The sequence below is a fragment of the Eumetopias jubatus genome, unplaced genomic scaffold (genome assembly GCF_037043125.1).
Source record: "Eumetopias jubatus isolate StellerSeaLion01/CBP00866 unplaced genomic scaffold, mEumJub1_p1.0 scaffold_1, whole genome shotgun sequence".
Classification (NCBI taxonomy): domain Eukaryota; kingdom Metazoa; phylum Chordata; class Mammalia; order Carnivora; family Otariidae; genus Eumetopias; species Eumetopias jubatus.
Genome location: NW_028274807.1, coordinates 11477895 through 11490253, shown reverse-complemented (window position 1 = coordinate 11490253; position 12359 = coordinate 11477895). Strand labels below are relative to the sequence as shown.

The 12359-nt window shown below is 46.2% G+C and overlaps 1 protein-coding gene across 2 annotated transcripts in view; it reads right to left on the bottom strand.

Moving 5' to 3' along the window:
- Positions 1-297: 297 nt before the first annotated feature.
- Positions 298-12359, bottom strand: part of RCAN1 (regulator of calcineurin 1) — a 97628-nt gene continuing 85566 nt past the window's right edge. The window contains exons 1-4 of one of the 2 annotated variants that reach the window (XM_028116493.2): positions 11010-11096; positions 8184-8357; positions 4956-5115; positions 298-2072 (exon numbers count right to left, since the gene is read on the bottom strand). In XM_028116493.2, the coding sequence (XP_027972294.1) occupies positions 1900-2072; positions 4956-5115; positions 8184-8357; positions 11010-11096 (594 nt within the window). In that variant the 3' untranslated portion in view covers positions 298-1899. Of the gene's footprint in view, positions 2073-4955; positions 5116-8183; positions 8358-11009; positions 11097-12359 lie in introns of those variants that run through there. The other variant, XM_028116486.2, reaches the window with a different exon arrangement.

The window sequence follows — 12359 nt, the reverse complement described above, 5'->3', positions numbered from 1 at the left end:
AAATTAACAATCAAAAACATTGCTGTTTAGTGGAGCTGCTGGTTTTGTTGGTGAGTAGGCTTCTCGTCAGAGTATCATCTCCCTACACAAAGCAAATACTCAGACTCCCGATTTCAGTTTTATCTATTTTCCCCTTTGCTAAGTGGTGTCTGGTTAGTGTGGTTATCCCTCCGTGAACCAGAGCAAAGAATCAGGAGTTTCTAAACAGAAACTGGTGAAGGAATGTGTCCTTTTGAGACTGCTGCAGGATTCAAAGAGTTCACAGACTGGTCAATCAAAAATAAAAGGGCACAAAGATTAACCTTTCCGTAAAGAGCATATTGTGTTGATTTATTATAGACTGCAGTTAAAAAAAATATTTTGAGGTTAGCCTCTCCAGTTTAAAAGCACTTAACCAGGAACATTTGAACAGCTATGCAATGGTCTCTCCCTCACCTGCCCCCCACCTCACCAAGTACTGTAAACAGGGGTTTGAGAACATTCAATTTCTTGACATGAACAATCAAATGTATTTGCTTCTTAAAAGGAAACCACCTTCCAAACTTCCAAAGCATGCACTGTTACTTGTCATTAGGTATTTCAAAACGACCAATTTTGCTATGGTATTGTAAGGCCAAAATAGAATACCTCTTTACCAGACATACGCATTACAACTAGAAAAAAAAATTACAGACTAACCGAGTGTAACGATTCCATCAGGAATTAATGGGGAAGGCACTGCATCTCTTTCATTCCACCACACATGTACTATCCACTTCACATGCTTTGAGTTCAAGTCCTGTCCAACATTTAACAGCATTTTCTACAACATACAAGTCACAGGTAGGGTAATATTCAGACACTATTCTTCCACCGCCATATTTTTCACCCAAGTGTACAATGGGTATGAATATATGCTATCAGCTTTATTTACAAGTTTATCGTGACGTTTTAGTGGGGTAAGAAAAAAAAAATCAACTCTCTCAACCAACAGCTCCCCCAAAAGTTTTTTTGGGGGGGCTATGATTCATGTGTATAAACCACCACGTAAAAGAAGGAAATGGAAACAATGTCTGACCCAAAAGACCCAAACTATAATTTCTCACCCACTAAAAGTTGGCAGTGAAACTGCTATTCTCTGAATTTTATAAAGCGAAACGCGACATAGGAATTTCAGATCGACTTCTTTTGCCAAAGCACAAGGTAGATGCGGCATCGGAGAGGAGGCGGGCTGGACGTATTCCAGCTGGGATGCCCCGTGTGAGTGCTGTTGCAAAGACAGTCATGAATCTGCAAAGGTGACAGATGTTCCAAATGCTTTCCCGTCTTCCCAAAAGATGCAAAACAACAATGGCGTAACTCTATACACGAACAAAGGTTAGTTTGGAAATCAGTAATATACATGCACAAACATTAGAACATGAGGGGGAAAAAGAATGAGACACTACAAATCCCACATTTGCGTTGTTCTCGTTTTCACGTTTCTGCACCACTTTGTGGCTTCGCGGTGCCTCTTCCTCCCAGTAGAGAGAGCCTACCCCGCAGGCTGGTCAGCAACAGAAGGCTCTCCCCACACCCGGGGATGAAGCTGCCCTTGACAAACACAGAACCTACCAGAGAAGGACAATTAGGAAACACTATCCTGATCAGTTTGCATCGAGCTGGGCCCAAATGTCCTCGTGCGATCACCCGGAGCTCAGTGATTGGCCCAGGACATTCCCGGTAGCCAGGAACGCTGGCGGAGGCGGAGCATCAGAACTAGGGGGCGGAGCCCGGATTCCCTTCTGAGCAGGCGCGCTGGAATGTCTGCCCCGCCCATCACGGCTGCCACCTCCCAGGTCGTGAGCGGCCACTTCCCCAGTACAAGATGCCTCCCCGCGAGTGTGATTCGGAATTCTTCTGCCCCCCGGGGGCGCCAGTTCAGCTTAAGTGCAGGGGCGTGTACTCCGGCCTTCGGGTCTGGATGATTTTTGGTTTGGGTCTCTTCATTCGTTCCATCTCGTCGTCGTCTTCGTTCTCCTGGTCGCTCTCACACACGTGGACCACCACGCTGGGAGTGGTGTCAGTCGCGGCGTGCAATTCATACTTTTCCCCTAGAGAAGGAAGAGAAATGCAGGGTCACTCAGGCAAGAAGCATGGAGGGGTCTGCGCGGCCAAGCTTCTCTGGACGGTCAGCAGGGACAGAGGCACGCGGCCAGATACGCTCTGGATGGGTATTCTTTGATATACCTCTTTTTTGCTCTAGCAGAAAAACATTTATATATAAAAGTATATATATAAACATAAGAATAATATAAAAACATACACACACACATACATAATCACCATTATATATTATTCTGCTTTCAAACACTGAATCGAGGTGTATGGAAGGAGTTTATCTTATTTACTTATTTATTTATATGGGGGAGGGGCAGAGGGAGAGAGAGAATCCCAAGCAGGCTCTACACCCAGTGCAGAGCCCAACGCGGGGCTCAACCTCATGATCCTGAGATCATGACCTGGGCCAGAGTCAGACACCTACCAGACTGAGCCAGTCAGGTGTGTCCCAAGGAGTGCATTTTTAATTACACTTAACATGCTCACCAGGCCTCCTAAAATTCCCAGATGACTCCCGAGCACAGTGTGAGGAGTGTGCATTCAGAAGACGGTGCATGAATAAAACATGGTAGGAAGGGACATCGCCAGCCTCCCTCTCAAGGCTCTTGTGTGGAGGCAGCACACACCGGGGGCCCCACGAGAGGACTCAATTATGGCTGGTTTGAACCAGGGGCTCTCAAAACATGTCTGACCACAGCATCCCTTTGCTTTGGACAACTTGCACCCCCGGGAGCCAGGAGTGTCCTGCATTTCTAGGTCAGCCTGAGTCTGACCAGGTTCAGTCCAGTTCAGTTCAAGGCCCTCTGGTGCAGCAAGGGTGGGATGGATGAGTCTTCTAGAAGTAACTGAGAAGCAATCTGTGGCGCTGCTCTGGCTGCCTCTTCAGGGCTGAGGGAGGCGGTGGCCAAACATGGGCTAGGAGCCCCACCATTCAGTACCTGGAGCCCGTGGGCGCATTCCTTCGCATCCCTGTGAACCTCCATCTCCTCTCCTCTGTAAAATGGGATCATGATGACCCTGACTTCACTGAGCCGATTCCGTAAGTGCAAACCAAGCTCTTAGGTCCTGGTGCCCAGGTCGCAGGCCCAGTAAGTGTCACCTAGTTTTACTAATGTTTACAAATAGAGCATGGACCATTACTGGTGGGAAGCTGGGTGCAGTAGAAAGCTAGGATTTAAACAGGTGGGGGGAGGGTTTGCTTCAGCTCGCTCCTCCCCTCCCCTCCAGGGGTACAGGGGTGGGTTTTCCTCCAAGTTCTGTGTGCTCTTCCTCAGCCTGGATTCCAGACCTTCCTGCCTCACACTACCCTGGGGACTCCTCGGAATCTGGAAGGCACTTTTCCTCATGAAAAAAGGTAGTTGTTGTTTCTCAATTTGGAATGTCGGGGAGGGAATGAAGGTGGAGGGTCACAAGATCACGCTGGTCAGGATCCTTATCTACCTACCAACTGGCCACAATGCAGCAAGCTTCTGCATAGGACCATATTTGCAAAATCTTTGCAATCTTGTTGGCTGCAAAGCACAGCCAAATATGAATGTTGTTCCAGCTCACTGTGAGATAAACTAAGGGTGAATGGATTTTATTATGTCTAGTTTCTGAAAAGGCTTCTCAGATCAGCCTTCCGTAAAGGCGTGGTAGATTCTGGAGTGTGATGAACTGTCTTTAGCTGAACTTCCTGCCTCTAGAGCGGTTTGTCACCTCTCCCTGATGGAGGTCCCATTTCTTCTCTAGCATCCCCACAGACTCCAGTCCTCAGCTCTGCTGATGCACCTGAGCCAGGAGCTGCGGGGAGGGGCGCCTGCTTCCTCAGACTGGCCATCTTGACCTTCACGCCACCATTACCAGTAAGTAATGTGATTCTTGCTCTCTCCCTCAGAGGGAATTTCCACTGGGGCGGTATGTTCAGAAATATAATCTTTTCAACATGAAACTGCTGAGGGTCCAAGAAATAAAACACTCCAGCCAAAGGAACATCATCAGATTGCTGGGCAAGGAGAAATGAGGAGCTGATAGTCTCAGCATTTATTATGGTTGCTCTATAGATAGGGCAGGAGGGTGGGCTCAAACCACTTCATGCCCCTCACTCAAACCCTAGCAGGTAGGACAGGAACCACCAACATGTTATTGTTTCCAGAAATCTTGTACTGGGCAATGCTTGTGGGCCAGGCACTTCTGAGGTGCTTTCTACACAATCTCCTCTACTGCTCATTAACTCCACTGGGTAATACCCATTGTATAGAGAAGAAGACTGAGGCCATAGTATCTGTTATCTCTCTCTGCATACTCACACGTTCCTCGCATCAGAGGACCGGAACCTCGTCTTTCTCTGCATTTTGAAAAGGTGTGAGCACCCCAATGGGGCCAAGAGGGGGCATGCATGACAGGGGCTCTTTCTTCACTATACTCTGTGGTTCTCTTCAACATTCAAAAGGGCAGGTGAGAATCGGATCAATGGGCGAAACCACCTTGACTAAAAATGAAGTTTCTCAAGTGTGGGATGGTCTGTTTTCCCTTTCCAAGTCCAATCGCTCATCCTGGGGTGACAGGCCTGGGGCCTGGGTCTGGAGCTGCCCACACAGGCTGTGCTTGGTGACGGGAAGGATTTGCAAGATGCTGGCCGTGAGGGGTCATGGTGCTTGGTCCCCATGACTGGCTAAGGACAGAGGCAGGTGTGTACACTCCCAACAACTTGAGTTACAGACACAGATGAACGGAGATAGGAACAATTCACAGAACCCACTCGCATCCATTGAAGGACAGCCGAAAGGGGCCACAAGGCTCTGGCCACTCCGAGGCAGGTGTGCATCTCGGTCTTGGCCCCCGAGTACAATTTCTCCCCATCTCTTTCCCTGCTCCCACCCCAGAGCACAGCTTACCTGGCCCCAGCTTGGAGATAGCATATAACAGATCGTAATTTATTACGGGAGTAGCATCTTCCACTTGTTTCCAACCAACTGGAGGCGAGGCGGGAGGAGAGATCAGAAACTGCTTGTCTGGATTTGGGGGAGCCAGGTGGGAACTTCCTATGTGTAAAGTCTGAGGAGAGAGAGAAAACACAGGCGATGTTTCTGGAGGAGAGAAGCCACGCGATCCAACGGCACTTAGTGAGCTTGCGGAGGACAGAGGACAAAGGACGAGCCCACGTCTGGGCAGCGGAACGCATGCTGTTCAAGGACAGCTCGCCATGCGGTCTATTTGGAGAATGCGACGGGGTTATGGGGGACCCACAGGCGCAGGGGCGGCAAGTAATTACCACTGACCCAGACTGATGGAAAATTAGTACCGTTTTAGTAGAAATGGGAAAAATAAAGCCCCTGTTGCTTGAGGCTAGAGGGATCTCAGCATCCACTTCTTCTGGGTCCTCATATCATAGAGGCATAGCAGAAGCTCCAAAGGCTAAGCTACAGCTCTAAGATGACAGAGTTTCTCAGGGGCCAAAGCAGGGACGGGGCCCAGGACTCCTGCCTACCCAGTGGTACCCCGCAATTCCCTCACTCTGGGCTTCCAAATCACATGACAAAAGCAATGAAGGGAAAAAGGGTCCACCTTCAAGGAAGTTTAAAAAATAATATGAAACAATAACCCATGACGCTAGCGTGGGCTTAGAAGTCCTATCAGTGGCTACAGGGCCATCCAGAAAGGTGTTACGTCAATGTCTAACCAGTTTGGGTTTTCTTTGTATTTTAATTTTCACAATGAGTGCACATTCACTTTCGTAATCAGAAGAAAGCTGTGGGGGGCGCCCGGGTGGCTCAGTCGTTAGGCATCCGCCTTCAGCTCAGGTCATGATCCCAGGGTCCTGGAATCGAGCCCTGCATCAGGCTCCCTGGCTCCCCGGGAAGCCTGCTTCTTCCTCTCCCACTCCCCCTGCTTGTGTTCCCTCTCCCGCTGTGTCTCTCTCTGTCAAAGAAATCAATAAAATCTTAAAAAAATAAATAAGAGGAAAGTAAATAAATAAAATCATCAGCTTAAAAAGAAAAAGAGAGAGAGAGAGAGAGAGAGAGAGAGAGAGGGAGAGAGAGAGAGAGAAGAAAGCTGTGGAAGGACTAAGTAATGATCCAGAACGTGATCAAACTCAGAAAGGAGTGTGCTCACAACTAAGGATCCAAGGTCAAAACCCGTGCCTCCCACAGGCCACGAGGGGGCGGGGCATCCCAGCTCTAATTTATGCTTGAGGGGCCAGTGAGCCCTTCTGCCCAGGTCAGGAAGCCTCTCTAATGTCTGCTCCTATACCGCTCTGGGGAGCTCGGAGCCCCAGTGTGGGCCAGCTAGAACCAGAAAGCAGCATCCAAGAAGTTCCTTCTCCTTCCACTGCTAACCTGTTGGATCCCTGTTACATCATCATATAGAACTTTGTGAGCTGCCTTGAAAATGGGTCACCGATCATTGAAGGTTGGAGTGGGGGGAGTGGGGAGAACTGGAAGGATGGTGAGCCAGGGAAAAAGCAAACCCATGCACAGCCCTTTGTGAGTGTCCTGGGGCCGGGACTCCTGCTACCAGGAGGATTTCTTAGTGTTTGCTACCAGTTTCCTTTCAAGCTGGGCCTGGCAGCCCTGTGCCCATGTGCATGCCTGCATTTGCAGTCTGCAGGCGCTCCATCGCATGGAGCTCGGTGCTGCTAAGAAACTGCAGAGAGTGGGGACCCACTCAGGTCTGCTCTCCGTCTGGAGCACGTCATTAGCCCTAACCCCGAAGCAAATTCCTGGAAACCCTCTGCACAAACCTTCAAGTGCCAGAGTAGCCATGGCCACAACCTCGCGCTCTACGGACCGCCTTCCTAAAGGAGCAGGAAAGGTTCTCCCAGAGTTCCTCAAACCAAGGTCAGGGGCCATTTCTGAGATCACTTGCTTTCAAATATATGCTGATGTTTTCTTAAAGGCGAGGCACCGAAAATTTAGAGTATGAACTTCGCCTTTCTCAAAACTTAAGAGTTTTAAATTTCTTTTTTTTTTTTTAAAGATTTTATTTATTTATTTGACAGAGAGCGAGAGCAGGAACACAAGCAGGGGGAGTGGGAGAGGGAGAAGCCGGCCTCCCGCCGAGCAGGGAGCCCCACGTGGGGCTCGATCCCAGGATGCTGGGATCATGACCTGAGCCGAAGGCAGACGCTTAACGACTGAGCCACCCAGGTGCCTCAGAGTTTTAAATCAACACATAAGGTACATATTGACTGGGAAGGTTGTCCATCATACCCTTGCTAAGTAAAAGAGAAGGCGAGAGTGACTCCATTGTTTTGTGCAAGAAAATGGACTCCTACTCTGTGTTTGTGTCTTTGTATATGTGAAGGGGAGAATGTGTAAGGATTCACACTAGATTTTCAAAGGTGGTTCCATTAGGGGGAAGGCTTTGGAAAGAGAGTGGAGAAACCTATCTAATTAACTTTAGGGACTTTTGTGTTGTACTTGGATTGTTTCAGTTAACTTGTGTTGCTTTTGTCATTCAAATGACAAAATAAACATGCTTTAAAAAAGGGTACAGATGCAGGAATGTTCCCGGAAGCATCATCTATGATAGTGAAAAATTGGAAAACAAGATAAATGTCTGAGAGTAAAGACTGGTTAAATATGTTTGAAATATCTATATGGCACAGTATTATGTGCCTGTTATAATGATATTTCTTTTTAATTTAAATTCAATTAGCCAACATATAGTACATTAATTTTGGCATTATTGAACACTAATTCATCAGTTGCGTATAACACCCAAACCATATAATTGTTTTTCTCTGATTGACTGATTTCACTCAGCATAATCCCCTCCAGTTCCAACCATGTTGATGAAAATGGTAAGTATTCATCCTTTCTGATGAATGAGTAATATTCATCCTTTCTGATGGCTAAGTAATATATATAATGATTTTTTTTAAAGATTTATTTATTTGACAGAGACACAGCGAGAGAGGGAACACAGGCAGAGGGACAGGGAGAGGCGGAAGGGGAAGCAGGCTCCCTGCTGAGCAGGGAGCCCGATGTGGGACTCGATCCCGGGACTCCAGGATCATGACCTGAGCCGAAGGCAGTTGCTTAACTAACTGAGCCACCCCTATAAGCTACTTTTAAAAGGGGGGAGAGGGAGAAGCACGCGTATCAATGGATTCAACTCACCTGGGCAAAATATAATTTCATTTCCTTTCCGAGAAATTCAGTCTTATGCAGTTGGAGCCTGGCATCTGCCGCAGATAAGGGGTTGCTGAAGTTTATTCGGACTCGTTTGAAGCTCTTAAAATACTGAAAGGTGATATCCTTGTCATATGTCCTAAAGAGGGATTCAAATTTGGCCTGAAAAGTAACAACAAAAATAAAAGGAGTTAGAACATATCTGCGTAGGAGTCTTTGACAACTCCACTGCGTTTCTTCTTGAGGAAGTGAACTAGTATCATTTCGAGAACACCCAACTCCTTTCTTAGAGGGGACAGAGAGCCACCCTCTGAAGATTTGCTCTTTCTGCCCTTTTAAGTCTAAGACAGGTGATTTTATTAAATTCACTGAATGAGCAGAACAAGTACCAATACTTAACCACCTCTTATAGTCACAGAAACAGTCTTTTTAAAGTGGAAAGGACAGTTCCTAACGTCCAACAACCTTCCCCAGCCCCGTGAACTCTGATCCTACTGCTCAGTTTTGGGTGTTGCTGTGTGCAGCAGATATTTCTTTAGGGCTTAACACCACTGGAGCTCATTTGGAAAAAAAAATTTTTTTTATTGCACTGGGAAACAATGAAGTTAAAAGAAACCTTGCATTTCTTAGTGTAAAGGAAGAGGTTTAAGAAGAAATCCCCCTATTGTTTTCCCGCTTGGTCTGTTACTTTTTAACTCTTTTAAAAGAATACTGGTTTAAAAATTAATGTAGTGCAAATGGACCCATTTCTGCATGCTGGCTTTAATATATGTACATTTCTAGCTCTAGTGTTATAAATGCTAGTGAAAATTATGAAACAGCACGAGCTCTTAGAATGGAAATGCTTTAAGTTCAAGGGTGTTATTAGGCTTCCATTCAGGAGGGAGCCTTTTGGGAAAAGCTCTTTGGAGAGCGCCCCCTGCTGGGCTGGGTCCAGGAGGGGGAGGGGCGTCAGCGAGAGGGTGTTGGGGGAGCTGGGAAGCTACTGCAAGGCCTCAGGGTTCCAACCAGAGAGGGAGTGGACAGCCGAAACTTCCAGAAAGATTGTATGGACTTTGAGTAGTCGTGCTTTCCGAGTCTTTTTTTCCAGACTGAACACTGAGGACAGGTTGGGGAATTCTGTGTAAGGCAGAAAAGGGCTGGCTGAAGGTCCGGTGGGGGCGACGTGCCTTCTATAAAGGGGATCCATGCAGAAGGGGAGGTGGGCGGGGCCCACCGAGCACCTCGGAAACCTATGGAAAGCACGGTTTCTGCAGAGGGGCGGCGAGAGGATGGTGTATAGGAGGGGAGAGCGTTTTCAAGACTCTTCGGCGCTAGACAGAGGTGAGGGAATGGGATGTCCAGGGCCAAGGCGCTCCACAGGCAGGACAGGACCTGTGTTCCAGCTCGTGGGGCCAGTGGTCAGCCTGCCACCACTGGGCAGGTTGTTAGGGGGGTGGGGGGGAGTGGGAACACTTCCTCTCTTTGAATTCCGTGGCTTTTCTTTAGTTTATGAACAGTTCTGAGGGGTTTTGCAGAGGCAAAGAATGAGAACAACGCACAGCAGATGCTTCGCGGAGGATTTTATCTGGCTGCGTGTGGTTTTTTCCTCCACCTCTCTGGAGCATGAGGACGGGCAAGTTTCTGGCACAGCGTATGGGCATAAATTTGGAATTTTGCATGACCTCATCAATAGGCATTGTGACCAACTGCTTAGTTTTGACGTTATGATTCAGAATTTAGGGGGAGAGGACTTTGAGGAATATTTTTAGAATACAAGTCAGGGCTCAGGACCAGAACACAAGAGAAGGCACAATATCTGTTAAATCCATATGACTGTGATACCATTCTCCAATAAAATAAATAATCTTGTTGGTTCTAATCATTGTTATCTGGTTATTACAGTTGTTGGATGGCATCTCTAATTAATTAAATACTGATTTTGATTCATATAAGACTAATACGAAATACATAGATTTTGTAGTACTTTCATATGTAAAATGTGCTCTGATACCTAGTTCAAAAAAAGACCAGTCCTGGCTCACAAGTATAATACGCAATTATGGAGTTACATTTGATTTAAAAAACAACAAAATAACAGTTTTTTCACAGGCTCCAATATGGCATTGAGTATAAAGCATATCACACGAATACCATCCCCAAAACAGAACACACAGAATTCATTCATATACAGTACTGTTCAAGATCAATTAGACAGCTGGGTAGCGAGTGATGGAAATCTTACATCTTAATCAAATGAAGAAAAGCACAGTAATTAAAATTACTAATTATACTAATTACCATCAATGAGAGCTGCTTCCCAGGAGGTACACTTATCCCCCACTTATTTATCCAGTTTTATTACTTGCTATGGCCTCATTTTCCCTAGCTAAAGAAATCTGAAAACTTGAGGACAGGCCCTTGTAATTACTACAAACATACACACATCTTTACGATATTTATTTCCTAAGATAAAATTATTCTGGTCTCTAGATGTCAAAGTGAAAAGCTCCATTCACTGTCAGAAAAAGCTTCCCTCTAAAAGTTTACTACAACCTACACAGAACGAAAAATACCCTGTTAAAACCAGTTGCGTTTCCAGTTGATCAAGGGACCTGGATGTTTTCAAATATTGAAAGCTTCAAAAATTCCTTCACGGTTAAGTCCTCAGGCAATGGCTTTTGACTGATAAAGCTCCAAGTATTTTGGATTTATTCCAAAACCCCCAAGCCCACAAGACAGCCACATAACACCCTGCAAATATTTCAGTTAATAGTCCCAATTAACATAATGCTCTGAAAACTCTCAAAAATCACATTACATTAGAAGCCTTACCCTGGTTTCACTTTCGCTGAAGAGATCACTGTTTGCCACACAGGCAATCAGGGAGCTAAAACTGTAGTTAAAGTTTCTAAAGTGCATCTTGCTTTCTCACAGTGAGAGGACTAGCAGCTCAGGGAGTCAGAACCCAAGCGAGATTCCTTTGCAAGAGGCTGTAGGTCCTGTCTCCGGCCAGCCCTTTATAAAGCACTGAAGTCCAGCCCCCTGGGAAAAAAAAAAGCACAGCTTCCAGAGCATCCTGTTTGGACAGCAAATTCCTGAGTCAAGTCCTGCATGCTTTCAGGCCGACGGAGACAGAGTGTAAGTTTCTACTGGAAAGAGGTGACGTCAACACCTTAGTCATTTTCCCTATGCTAATTAACTTTGCTTGGGGAGGGTGGAAAAAACAGCCAAGGTTTGCCTTGCAGCTGCTTTATCAACGCCTCTTGCAGCATACTTTCCATTGGTAGCAATTCCATTCAGCCACTCAGACACCATGCTCCTAGGCTGAATGGGACGACCCTTCTTGAGCTGGAAAATGTTACCGAAGAAAAATGAGGAAGGTCTCTGCAGTAAACAGCAATTAGCCTCTAGGGGAGTTTCGAGCCTTTGGGAAACCTGGAAACCCAAGTCTCGACTCGTTGTTTGATCCCTGTAATTCCCTGAAAACCTCAAAGTTTCGTGTTGGGGTATTAGAGAAAACATTTTGAAATCTTTCTTGGTCAGTGAACTCTGTTTTTAAAGAAAAAAGTGGAATTCATTTTGAAATATGGCTTTTCCCCCCCCAGTTGAACTTTACTGGATGAATGTCCCAATTCCCGCTTGTATTCCACAGTGGGAACGTGGGAAGAGATCCTCAAGCAATCCTGGGATTTTTCATTGGAAAACTTTATTAGTAGTAATTTCGGAACTAGGGATATGCAACCCTTTGATCATTTTCTAACGGCTATTGGATTCCGAAAAAGATACAAAAACATTTTAGAGAATCTCAGCTCTGAAGTTGAGAAAGGAAACATTGCGGGCAGTTGTCTTGCTTTGAGACACGTAGACAAAGTTTGTTGTTGTTGTTGTTTTAATAGAAAAGGAAGAAGAAATGGAAAGAACATATGCTACGCTGAAAAGTTAGTTCAGCTGGCCCCTTTTCCAGGTGTGATGTCTGGTGTGGAGAAGCTGCTGGGATGGCAGGATGCTAGTTCTTTCCAAAGGCTGCAACTCCGAAATTCTAAGCACTTGACCAGCGTTGATCCCTATGGCAGCCTGGGTCCCAGGTCCTTCCCAGTCTGCCCAATTTCAGTGTCACCTAAAAGCACTCCAGTTACTTATAAAAGCATTCTCTAGTCTAGAGGCATACTGAGACACCTCCTC